The sequence below is a fragment of the Periplaneta americana genome, chromosome 2 (assembly GCF_040183065.1).
Source record: "Periplaneta americana isolate PAMFEO1 chromosome 2, P.americana_PAMFEO1_priV1, whole genome shotgun sequence".
Lineage (NCBI taxonomy): Eukaryota > Metazoa > Arthropoda > Insecta > Blattodea > Blattidae > Periplaneta > Periplaneta americana.
In genome coordinates, this window is record NC_091118.1 from 100879092 (window position 1) to 100893474 (window position 14383).

At 34.8% G+C, this 14383-nt stretch overlaps 1 protein-coding gene across 10 annotated transcripts in view; it reads left to right on the plus strand.

The window, feature by feature from the left end:
* Positions 1–14383, plus strand: part of RhoBTB (Rho-related BTB domain containing) — a 596656-nt gene that overhangs the window by 532066 nt on the left and 50207 nt on the right. For all 10 annotated transcript variants that reach the window (XM_069818201.1, XM_069818203.1, XM_069818207.1 and 7 more), the window contains one exon: positions 9847–10002. In XM_069818201.1, coding sequence (XP_069674302.1) covers positions 9847–10002 — 156 coding nt within the window. The remainder of the gene's footprint in view (positions 1–9846; positions 10003–14383) is intronic.

The window sequence follows — 14383 nt, forward strand, 5'->3', positions numbered from 1 at the left end:
GACTGAGAGTTCAAAATTAGGTTCGACCTTGGACATGCCCAAGACATTGACTAAGATGTGGCATTCGAGATAGGCATAACCTAGCTAATTTCTTGCACTTTTAGTCTATGTCATTCAACATCATATCCTGTATTTTTTCTATAATTTCTTCATTTGTTGCTGTTACTGGACATCCACTGTGGGGGGAGGGTTGTCTTCCACACTCAACCATGTTTAAATAGTGCCGTCCATTTTTTCACAGTCGAAAATGCTGAAGCAGATTCCCACAATGTAGCATCCATGTCTGTTTTAATTTCTGTTGGACTCATTTCCTTTTTTACAAAATATTAAATGACAGAACGAAGCTCGATATTTTTCATTTTTGCCAATCTGTTCGGCACACTAACTTCAAAATTAACTACATAAAATATAGTCAACAAAAACTTATGATTTTTCGTGCTTGAACTAATGTAAAATGGCTGCTAACAGTGGCGGCATTGGTGACATGTTTTCAATGCCATTTATGTGTCAGACCATGAACTTTTCAAAAGCACCTCGTACATCCAGCTAGTACAGATTTTATTTATAAACCTTGTCTGCTCACAGTGTTTTATGTCAGCACCCATACTGTTTCAGTTCTGGTTCCTAAAACTTGTATAAAATCTTACTGTACAGGTGATGTTGGAAATGTTGTCCTCCTTTGGCTAAACAGATATTGTATCGGAAAAATACATTCTATAGTTGGCTACTGTAATGTTTCTGACTTCAGTTTTAATGTTTTTCTGTAATTTTTCCATTGTGTGTGGATTTTGTTTTGTAAACTTTGTGAATTTTTTGGCATATGTTCAGGATTTGCGCCAATTTCATCTAATCTTTCTTCTGTTAAAAGTGTATACTTTTGCTCGTGTTTTTTGTTTTGCCCTGAAATAGTACGTTCAGATTGTTGCATGATATTGTGAATTGCAATTCTGGAAGGAAATGACTGAATAAATTCCACATACTCATGACAAGCTGAGTCATATTTAAAATAATGTTTACACAGAAAAATGTGTCGTTATAGAGTAAACTGTCAAACCATCTTATGTGAATGAATGTATACCATGAGGGAACAGGTTCAGACATGAATAGTCAGAAAATGGGGGTGGAGTCGAGTTGAAGTATGGGTACTGCTGGTTGCAGCACACTTAGTGGCTGAGGCGTAAAAACACCATGTGAGCAAACAAGATTTATAAATAAAGCCCTGTATCATGATACGTCTCTAATAAACATGGTGTTGTAAATAACACTACATTACCTGTTGTATTTTTCAGTTAGATTTATGTCTAAAGACTTACTTAAATGTTGCGTGTTCAGTTCAAAATGTGTCATGGCTTGCTGTATGCCGTCATGTGGCTAGTCGATGAGCCTAGAGAATTCAATCTTCCTACACTTCCACAGAGGTGCATTACCTATGCGCCAGAGAAGTTGCCTGGCAAGTATGGGGTTCATTCTGAAGAGTACTGACCGATGCGTATGATAACACCTGTAGTGGCAGGAATGTGAACTGTTTGGAAACCCGTACTGAGGTGAGTTTTTCTTACTGTTGGGATATGTGGAGAGGGTTAAGACGATTACTTATGCATTTGTTGACATTAACTTCGATGGTCAACATGGACACGGAGCATTTGATTTGTGTTGTGGAATGTTGCCATATGCAACTGATGATAACAAATACCCTGCGTACGACTTGCCCGTGCAAAACACAGTTCGAAAGAGGTTATGGTAGCACACAGACTTTACAGACTGCCATATGTTGCTACGACGTTCAAGTTATACCATACACATTGTCAAGTTCAGATTGAACGCCTTGATTAATAGGCAACTTCTCTGACATAAAAGTTGAAACTCGCTTCAAATCGCTGACTCACAACAGTGACGTCATGACACACTTTGAAATGAACACCCAGTATTATTTATTCTAAACTTCTAGAAGTAAAGGACTTTCAGTAAATTGGCCACCAAATTTATGTTAATGGAACAATGAACGTGAAAAATATGTGGGTAATACAGTAAAACTTCTTTCGTGTGTTGGTGTAAGCTCTTGGTCTAGCTGTGAAGAAGTGGTTAAAAAAAAAGTCAAAATTTGTTACATAACGACCCTACTCACTTATACATCTTTCACACTTACACGTTTCTTCTGAAGTTCACACAAAATTCTTAAACTTTCTTTCCAATTTAAGTTATTTCGATTATATGTTTTTGATTTATACATTCTAAATTAATTTTATTGGAAATTAGGTTTGCTGTGAAAATGTAATAACGCGAAAATACAGCACATGTTTCTATTTTAAGATGTGGCCGTGAAATTCATGGAAATTCGAAGCTGCTCACGTGCTTGCCTCCAACAATCTTGTGCCCTGTAATGATGTTGTTATGCTTCAGAAACTGTGAAACATTTTGTAATACACCATGATGTAACTGAACAAATTACGAAAGAGTTGTCACAATTTGAGGGCATGGTTTATTCCTTAAGAGCAAGCATTCCAAAATAACTTACTTTTTTTGTATGTGTGTAAAATAATCACATATTAAATGAAGAACACACAGGAAGAACAAGGTATGCTAAATCAGTGTCGTAGAATTTTCTGGATTGAAGTTTGAAATGTAATATATCAGCCAGCTTTGGCTCCAAGCAGCTAAGATTTTCTACAAATAATCTTACATTCTTCAAGAATGTGTGTTACAAATTTGAGTACTGTATTATAGACTCAAAGATGGCATAAGTGTGAAGTTATAATTTTCTCTTGTGAAAATTTTACTAAATTGATAACTCGTTCTTCTCATATAGTCTTCAGATGTTATTTATTATGTTATTTAATTTCATTTCATTATTATTGTTATTTTGCAGACCCCACTAAAAACGTATAATGAAGTTTTACTGTCCTATCCTTTGTAGAGTTAACTTACACATACTAATATTTCAATTGCTTAACAATTATAATAATTGGCAATGTTACATCACTCACAACTCATGCATGCGAACATAGTTTTCGTGGGTGGTGCTACCTCATTATAGCACATAGATTACTGCTGGGTAAATGAATAGTCACAGCGATGAAGATCATTTTCCATGTTTCGCTAAACTGAGGATTACTAGATTATTTTAATGAAATGTAGCACGCAATAGTTCAAAATATAGGATGTTATCAGTGGGGGCTCGTGATCATTTTTGTTGGTGAGGCCAGATATTTCACAAATTTAGCAGTATACGTTAAATAATGGACCAAGATTTTTATTTCATTTTAGTTAATTGTTTCTGCTTAAAAATTAGTTCAGCACAATAGAACTAAAACTATCAACTACATAATAATACAAATTCAACATTAAATCCACCAACGGAAAGAACATAAAGTCAACGAATTCAGCCTATCTTGACCCATGATGTTTCTGAGAAATGTTTTTAGCCATTTAATCTACTGAAACTCCATTCTGACTCAGCTGTTGAAACTGGTGTTGTTAGTGCGATTCGAAGGGCTTTGTCCACTTCAGAGAATGAATCTTCAAAGGAGTAATTCATAAAAAAACTGAACAAATTACACACAGAGGAAATGTCTTTAAATGTGCCATTTCGATAGATCACTGATAATTCATTAATACATATTTCTTTCGAAATTGAAAGACTGTAATATTTTATAAAAATATTAGCCAGGTCAGTGGGAAACTTATCTCTGTACAAAGCAAATTTCTTTGGATCAAGTATATTAAAGCTACCAAATATATGTGACTGCAGGAAACGTCCATTGAATTGGTTGATAAAGATATCACATACTTGTTTGGCATCTGCCATCAGGTTTACTTGCCTACTGAGCATAGGCGGAGAGAGAAGCGTTTCCTTGGGAGGCAAAGCAAAACCATAGAATCCCCATATAACAGGGTTATGGGGGACATCACTTACCTCCTCCTCCCGTTATAGCTTGACCGTGATACAGTATATTGGAATATGATCATAGAACAAATGTATTTTCGGGGGGCATGTTTCGTACAGTTTTACATCCATATCCACGATGTTTCGAACCGAATTATTTAGGGCTTGAACTGTAGGTCTATTACAAATTATAACAGGGCATAACTTAAAACAATCTCCCTCTTCTTCTCTCTCATACAGAAACACTTGTATGCATCAATAAAACTACGTAACAGTGCTAACAGAAACCTTTTTATATGAAGCTTACTTTCTTGATGATATCAAATGAAATGTAAACTCTAATTATTTTATTATAATCTCGTCTTAAGTTTACATATTATACCGGGATCACTTTTTTCTCTGCATTGTTGTGCAGTATGTTATTCATACATCTCCAAGTGACGGCCGGAATACTTGCAGACTTCTAACACACGAGTACAGGCTGTTACAAAAGAAACATTACAATGCACAGTGCTTGCTTCCATTCCTCAAATGAGGTATAGACATTTTTATACATTCAGAAATTTAAAATAAATATTGTGACAACCATGATGGAAAGTTCTCGCTACCTCGGGAGTCGATCACGCGTCCCACAGAAGGCAGGGCGCGCGAGAAGACAGGCGTTGTGGCGAAGGGTAAGGAGGCTGCAGCCGCACAGGTCTGGAGGGGACGGACGTAAGGAGAACATCTGCATGCCGAGAGAGGAAGGAGGCCGACTGCGGCAGTAGTGGAAAAACTCGAGACGTCTCCAGTAACAGATTATTCCCGAAGACACTGGAAACAGTACTTTCTGGAAACTATGGTTTAGTGATAAATAGAAGACGCGAAGAAGGACACAGCCAGTTTTAGTTTGGACAGCAAGCCAGTCAGTTTTTGTGAAGCAGCCTTCGAGACCAGAGTTCGATTTGAGTGAGTTTGCGAGGCAGCAGTGAGCGTCCAGGTGGAAGCAACGCGGTCGGAAGTCGTAAGTTCGAGTGCAGTGGACTGTCTCCGGAAGTCTTGGGTTCGATATACTGTGAACTTGAGTGAATGAGCTAGAAGAACTAGCCAAGGCAAACGAACTGTGAACTGAGAACTGACAGTTTTGTGTTGTAAATAGTGCTTTGTGAACATTAGTTGAGATTAGGAGTACATTGTTGTTCTCAATAATCCAAGTGAATTGTCATTGTCGTCTGTGGAGTGCAATAACGAATACTGTGTTGATGTGTGGAGTGAAATACCCATTGTTGACGGAAGTGTTTAAATTCAGTAATATAGAAAGCCATTATTGTTGTAAATAAAGGTAACATTGTTGTGTGAAATAATAATCACAATATTATAGTCCAGACACATGATCTGAAGACATTAATTCATTAATAAGAAACTTAATCATAAACAAAAGCAAAATAGATGTTTTGAATTCAGTATTTTCTAATGTTAATAGAAACAAAAGAGTTCAGACAAGTTTGGGGGGGGGCAGTGCTCCCCTATGGCCCCCCCCCCCCATAACTCCGCCTGTGCTACTGAGTTTCAGCCCTTGTCTTGGAGGAAACGAATATACTTCGTCATCGACATTTATTTCATATCTGTTAATGTTCTCTCTTATTTCCATTACAGCTGACTCAAAATGTTGTAATGCGTCAGATATGCTCGATCTATTTGCAGTTTACATCTGTGTTATATTGTATAATACTGTCAACATGTTTCATCAAGTCATAAAAGAAATTTAGAAAAAGCAAAAATTCATTATTATTTAACAAGTATTTTAGGCCAAAAGCTTCTCTCACTGTTACATCATACCATTCATTTGAATCATCTTCCTCTTCAATCCTTTCGAAGCATTTCAGTAGCTCCACTTTATTTTCCTTAATGGAGGATACAATTCAGGACTGAAAGTTCTGTCGTGTTGCTGAAATGGTTGGTGTGCACTTATTGTAAAAAAATCGCAGTAGGCACTTTTTTATGTGAAGTGTAGAAGAATGTTATGAACCAGTAATATTTGCAAAAAACAACTTCACTGATTTAATGCGTTTTGAACATGCACTTTTTATAACTAAATTAATTTGATGGGCGTAGCAGTGAACAAATTTCACATGAGGAAGTACTTTCTGCATCAAAATCTGGACCCCACTCTGGTTTCCACTCATTATTGCAGCACCATCATATGCTTGAGCTATGAGTTTATATTCTAAATTGAAAGGTTGTAGACTTTGTTTTAGAACCTCGCCAGAGCATTTAGAATAGAAAGTGTGGTAACTCAGCAAGGGTGTAATGGGACTTTTAAACCCCCTAGTGTTGTCATGGCAACTGAGCGAAACATTGGCGTGGCGATCGTTTTAAGACTGCAGTTTTCCTCTTAATACTGTGGACAGAGCAGGTAGAACTCTTTTTGCTATGGAATTAAGGAGATATTTCTTGTGATGTTCGGGTGATTTTTATTGTGCCGTTCAAGTGAGCGAGTAGTAATAAGCCTAATTGTTTTGTTCTTGATGTAAATCCGGTTATATAATCTGTAAGGAAGTAAGACGTTTCTTTTATTCACCCAAAGACTAGACTATTTTTCGGAAGTGGTGTAGAGCAATTCCACGAAGACAGAAAACTGTATGCTCGTTCTTATATCTGTGATATCCATTTTTTTGTAAGAGCCAATAAGTTTATTATTGACGGTAAAGAGGTAGGACTTCTACGCAAGAAGTGGCGACCAAAACCAGATGCCATAACACATATTTTCCTGAACTTGCCTCGATATCTTAAAAAAAGAAAAGAAGAGAAAATATCCAACCAAGAGGACATCAATCCTTTCTCATAACAATGTACCCTTACCAAATACCATCTGGCTATGACCAAGTCCATTGACGCTAAATAACTCAGTAGTTTATACAGCATCGTTAAATATCCGAATAAAAAATAATTGGATGTGACATCCGAAAATCATAACAACACCTTACCTAATCTTTTGCTTGTGTGCATGTATGTGCCATTACTCCACACTTGAATGCCCAAAATTATGTCTAGTTACATTGACCGTAATTCCTTCCGGCGAATGAACCCCAGACCAGCATTTCAGCTGTTTAGTGTGAGTTTTTCAAAATCGATACATTTTTTAGAGCCATAAACTGTGACGGGTTTGAGGGAAGTGAAAATACAAAAGAATTTGCAAGGTGAATGAACGTCCTTGCAAATACGCTGAACTCAAAGACTCCCTCCTCTGCCCTGTACAAAGAATCCTAGCATTACACGATTTTAGAAAATATATTACACTAATTGGCAATACAAAGAACACGTTTGCCTAAAAAAGAACCCTTGAATTATTTAGAGTGACAATTCAGAGCACTCACGAAATATATTAATTCTTGTGGGATTGCAGATTTAAATAGATTCTTACAGAAAAAAATTAATCAGAATCCTCTAGAGTGACATTTTGGAATTAGAAAATGATTATCTTGTGATGATCACCATAGACTTTCTACATCTGAACATTTTTCAATCTATGTGCCATTAAAAAATGTGCTGTATTCAAGTGCTAATTGTGAACCCCTAATTGAAGCCAGGCACCTAGCTTCTACTTCATTAAATATACATGTTTAATTATTAATTATTTTATTTTTAATAATAGGACTTCAGTCGTAATTAACGTAAAAGCTATTTCGGTAACAAAAGTACAGTATAATGTTACTTTGCATGTAAGGTACAACTTAATCTGGTTTGCAATTTTATTATATTTGTTTATTACATTTCCACATCATAAGAGGTTTCTAATGGAGCATATAGAAAGTAATAGATCTCATGGAAAGGTGGAGCATACACGACAGGTCTCCTTCTGCAGAGCGAACATTGACGAATATCGAACTTCGTCATACTCAATTAACTTGAACTGAACTTAATGCCTGTAATGCATGACGCTAATACTTTCATCATCCATAGTCACACAAATATTGTTACCGAAAAACTGTGATTTATTTGAATATCCTGTAAAGAATGTAATTATAAAAACTTTCTGTTGGTAATTGGTGTAGTAAGAACTGCCATGTAAGTTTATTTTTAAAGCATAATGTAATTTACCAATTTACCTATATGTACATATATTCTGTGGATCTTTAATCATAGTTTTGTAATAAAAATTACCTGTTCTTACATGTAAATAAAACTTCACAAGATTTTTTCTAAAATCCTTATGCAGTTAAAAGTATGAATGGATGGGAGGAGGGGATAAGAGAGACCATTGAGCTTGAAGGGACAGATTCGAGCGAGCTGGACACATCTGCATCTTCGAAGCAGACTTCGGTTATTGGTCACGCTAATCTACTTTAAAACTAATAAATGTTTGTTACTCAAAGTGTAGAACACTTAAGATTTTTCAAGAATTCCCCCCAGACACTGTATCAAAGGTTAAAATTTAAAATGTAGAACATGCCGGATTTTTTTGACGTCTGATAAGCCTAGCTAAACTGTATAAAAAAATAAAATCGCATTCTTTGAACAAAAAACATGAATGCTATTTTATTTAACGAAATAATCAGTGTGCTGTAACTCATTAGCATTAAGAGCTGCTGCTGGTTTTCTGTCTAGTGTTATATCCACATCTGTAGCTAGTTGCTCTATTGAATTGCTAACATATTGGAATATAAAATATGGTAGCTAGAGTAGATAAAGTTCACTTTTTTGCTTAAGATTTGTTATACAAATAAGATGGCTAAAAATGAAGCTGAAACTAGTCAAGTAAGGTGAATTACCAACTTAGTTTCAATATAACTCAAGAAAGTTATTTCTATAATACAGGGTGAGTTTTAAGTCCACCGACAAACTTCAGGGGGTGATTCCTGAATGAAAATGGAGCACAAAAGTTCATATCACCTTGTGTCCGGAAATGCATAGTTTCCACGGTAGATGGCACTGATGACATTCTCTCATAACTTGTAATGTGTGTTTTATGTGTTGCAGGTAGTGTGATTTAAGCAACGTAGAAGCACAATGGTTCGGTATTCATTCCAGAAACAAGCTGAGATGGTGTTCGTGTATAGCCAAGCAGGTGGAAACAGTCGAGAGGCAGCACGGATGTACTGAGCCACGTACCCTGACAAACAGCAGCACCCACATCACACACACAAACACCATTCGGCTTGTTTCTGGAATGAATACCAGACCATTGTGATTCTACGTTGCTTAAATCACATTATCTGCAGCACACAAAACGCACACTGCAAGTTATGAGAGATTGTCGCCACTGCCATCTACTTTAGAAACTATGAATTTCCGGACACAAGGTGGTATGAACTTTTGTGCTCTATTTTGAGTGAGGAATCGCTCCCTGAAGTTTGTCGGTGGACTTAAAACTAACCCTGTATATTTTAAGTGATATAAAGTGTTAAAAGTGTGTATTGAAGATGTATAATCACTTTTTTACTCCAAACTAACAATTTCATCATTGGAATGAAACTTATAACACATCAACCTGCTACCCTACTTTTAAAATATATTAACTTTGAACTAGTTTTAAGATGTAGATAAGTTGTAGGTGCGGCTTCTATTTGAGTGCAGCCAGTTGTTTTTATTTAGTGCAATGCTGTCGACATGAGCAAGGAATTGCACTACTTCTGAATGTTGTGTGTTAGTTCACATTTTTTACAAAGTGAGGATAGAATGCGCCAACTGGTCCAGTCTTTGAAAGAAGAACAGGCGCTATTTTCATTTGGGCTAGAGAAACCTGGATTTAATCATAGTTCAGACGGCTTCTCAATGAAGGGAATAGTGTATGCCATCTCATCTCATTGAGTTTGTGGGAGATAAACTTTTCCTTTTCCTAGACAAATTCAGTTTTGCATGTCACTTTTTCAACATTGCAATTTATCCTATGTAATAATTTTTTACCGTGAGTAGACTAATTTAAAAGTATTACTATCTACATATATAAGCAAATGTTTATTGTAACATTACTTCTTTTTCAGTGTGACAGTGTGGAATGCAACACACAAAGAGGCCGATCCAGTAGTTCCCTGCAGACAGTGGTGACTCTGTCTAAGTTAGTTACACCTCAAGCCATGCAACAGTGCTTGCAGTTTCTTTACACAGGAACGATAGACAGTCGATTCTGTGAGCTGCAGGTTAGTTATTATTTGCTCACTCGTAGCTTAATATTGGGCATGCGCAAAATGCTAGTTCACAGTCATTCTGACAGGCTTAGGTACCGTCCATGTTCTTTGTTTGAGTCAGATGGCAGCAGTCGTACCATGATTCGCCATCTCATTCAGATCAAATATGTGGATCTTGCTTCAGATGGCCACTTCAATATAAGCAGCAGATTTTGTCCATACTTGCACTATTACTGCCTCATGTTTTGCTAGTTTAATGCATTAGATCATTAGAATAAACAGGGAAAAGTAGTTAATCTCTTATTCTTCATACTCATGCCTTTGCAAGAGATTAGGAATGCTTAATTATAGTATAAGCATCTATATCATGATTCATGAGGTAATGAAATATTTTCATGAACACAAAATATTAAGATTGTAGTTTTTAGGAAAGACTTAATATGCATAGGATAAATAGAAGAACTTTAGAACATATAAGAGAGCTAAACAGTTGGAATATTTCAGTTACAGTGAATAGTACTGAATTGCATCCAATATTTAGACATACATAATATTCATAATGATCATGTTCCAATGATTTTTTTTTAGTTTATTTTTGATATGTGACACTTTTTGTCACCAATTTTATTCCTCCTGTTTTTGAGGCAGTGTGGAAAAACTGCAAACATGGCAACTTGGTTTACAATGAAAGACTTGATCTTGGGCAGAAAACTATGAATGAATGTGAAAGGCTTGCATTCTAACTCACGTTTGTGGTCAAGTGGCAGTCATGTTTGCTGTTAGTTCCAAAGTTAACATAATGAAGCCATTAGATTTTCAAGGACAATAATATCCTTTCTTTAAGTGTCTTCTAAAAGTGATCTTTTTGTGGCATTTCACAGATTAGGAGAGTCCAGCTCCTTCCATTTCTTGCCTATGTCAAAACTAGCATTCTGTTATAATTTTCCCTTCTGTCTTGCCATATCTTACTATGAGTGAAACACCTGTTTGGTCGGAATTCATGAAGAAATGAGATTTTTCTCTACAAGACCAGCAAAAACTAGAACATTTTTTATTTATTACATCAAAAAGTATTACAAAAGAACTGTCCATCTTCTTCTATAAAACTTCGCAAAGCAAACAGACATATAAATTGCTCACTTCAGTTTTCTGGGAGGAATTTTTAGTATTGCATAATAGGCTGATGTTATTGATTACAACATTCTGATAGAAAACAGTAAGCCACAAATTTAGTGTGAAGGTACGAATTTTTGTTCATTATTACACTAAATAAATGATAACGCAGTGTCTAATTTTTTAAGCTTCATTTTGTCTTAAACAGTAGTTTTAACCTTTCTTCCTCCATACTTTGTTTTTTTTTTTCTTTTTTTAACAAATTTACTTTGATACATGCCTACTATTTTTATAGTTTTATTCATTTTACTACATTAAAATACTCCTGTGTAACACATTTTGATAACCCCCACAGTTTTGTTTTACGAACTGGCATTTCTTTTTTTATGTGTTTATGATAGTTCATAGAAGTAAACTGTAAAATAAGTATGTATGTAAATAAGTGCGATATTTCGTACTGTTCTCACAGTTGCCTGCGTCCACTAGAGTGTACACTCACTCAAGCAAGTAATTAATTCTGAATGATGATATATATTTCATGAATATAGTATTTGTTAATTTTATTACAGTGTTGACAATGAATATAACCTGAAATTAAATCATCATGTGTATTACATAATATTTGAGTGAGGTAATTTGGGAGATCTCGTTTGAGTTGCAGAGTTCCTTTATGAATCCAGACTTTAAGGACAGATATTACTTATTCCAAATACGTAGTCTGCAATTGAAGTGGCTAGAGAAGCATTTCTTTCACAGAAAAATTTTAAAGTGTGTCATATTATTCTGGATTAAGGTTGATTTAATTTGACTTATTTTGATTAGGAAGCATGAAATAAAATGATGTATTATTTTATAATAAGTTACCGTATATAAAATCCATAAAGAAATTAGAATTATTTACCATTAATATAGTTGGGTTTCGTCAGCTATTACAAAAACGTGAAGAACTTGAACCTGATTACAGAACAATGCTAAAATAAAAATGTTATATTGGTGGGAACTTACTATTTGTTAGGCAGAAGGCTGCATAACGGAAATTATGAAACATTGGTAATAAAAGTATATTGCCCCTGTTATAGATTTATAAGTGGTGAATTTTGTCCTAAAACTATTTAAAATCTTTCACTTCGTCTCAAATTAAGTGGTTGGAATAAAAAATAACATTTTTTAAACCATTACAAAATTTTCCAATAAGCAGCCAGCTGAAAATAGATATTGCCATTTGCTATGCACAAATTTATTTCTATAAAATATATTCATGTAGGAAAATTTACATGGTATTGTCAGCAGATTTAAATGTCATTACAATATTCTTGTTCTTTCATTGCTTATGTTCAGTCAAATTATGATATTAAACATATATTGGGACTTAGGTGATTGAAATGAGATATATTAGATAACATGATGCTTAGTTGTAAGTGTTGCTGATAAAGACAGCGAAACATGGATTTTTATGAGCATTTAAATGCAGTATTGTAATCTTGAAAATGTAAAGATTGAGATTCAGATACCAATGAATAACTACAGAGTGGATGAAACGAAATGCCACTGCAGTTCAAAGAAATTAGTCAGCTGCATGTCCCTACATGCTGTGGGGTTTATGGCTTAGTTTACCCTCGCAATAGATTCTGATTCTCCTCCTTAGCTGCGGAACAACGCAATTTTATTTGCAATACTTTCATGAAAAAATCTTTGCAGGGAAAGTGTCTGTGAGAATTCCATAATCATTTTCCCGATTTTCTTGTGCTGGATAAAACAACAATATACAGACTCTTAAAAGAATTATTGGTTCAAAATAAGAAACTCAAATGAATAAATGGGTCTTAACAGAGGAAAAATTGGACGAAATAGGTTTTTCAATTAGAGCAAAGCTCTCGAAAATCTTTGCGCCAATTAACTCGGCAGGTAGGGATGTCTAAAACCACAGTTCAATATGCCGAGTTAAAATCGTACAAATCCCATATAGTGCTTTTGCTCCCAGAGGATGAGATAAGGATAAAGCAAAATATCTGACATGAAATACGGAAAGCAATCAAAATGAACTACAGAAAGTGTCTGGGAGTGTGCTGAAGAGATGTGAAGCATATTTGAATGCTTTTGGTCACATTTTCAGCATTTACAATAATAATGTGAGTTTTTTTTTATCTTGCCGCAGATTACAATCACAGTTTGACGGGAAGTGGGCTACTCCCTATAACATGTGAAGATCGGTGGATCATTGAGCAGCCGCATTTAATTTTGTCCGCTCTGTATATACTATAATACTTATGACTAATTAAAAGTAGTATTTGAGTGACACTTTTATGATCAATTTTTAGACTGCATTTGATTGTCACTATATTCACACAGCAGTAAATAATCATTTCACTTGTTAAACTTTTTTTTTCTAGTAGAATATAAGAAATAATTAATAGTTACGCAAATCGAAAACATATTAGATAGATTGAAACATATAAAATTCTTATTAATACGAAGAATAATGCTATTTTAGTTAAAGATTTCATGATGAAGTTCAAATTTACTGTGATTAGAGATTTTTTAACAATTTCTGATTTACACTTACCATTGTTACGGTATATACTGATGAAAATATTCAATATCACTTATTCATCCTCAAGTTGTACATCCTCTTCATAGTTGTTGCTGAGTTGGTAAGGTGGATGAACTTCAGAGATTAGACGTAATTCATAGTGCTTCATTTTTAATTACATTGTTAATGACGGCCATACTGGTATGTATGAAGTGAAGAAGAATGTAAACTTATTTCAGAGCAATATGACGTCACTTTGTTAGAATGGTGACATCATTTTCATTTGCATGTGCTTCTCATTTAGGAATATTTTGTTGTTTTTGCATTGGTATCTCACTCTTTGAGAAGCTGTGCATATGAATTTAACATTAAATAATATAATTACAAGAACTAAGAATTTTTTTTAATTTTCTTAATTACATTAAATATTTCTTGAATAAATACGAACATAACTTGAATATGAATGACCATTACTTTTCCAGTCAGTGTTTGTCCCTCCATCTTTCTGAAACAAGTCCTTGAGTGTTTGAATGGTATAAACAGTTTCATGCAGTCATTAGATAGGCAAGTCACATGATACCTTTACAACATCATGATAATAATTGCACATCAATATTTAATGTCTACTTGGTATAGTGTTATGCTTTGCTGGTAGAGCTGCTACAAAACTTCAACCATGCTTCATAGTTGCTGAAATATCTCTGCAGTCCAGTTTTATGGAAACACTTAAACCATCCAGCCATCCAAGGA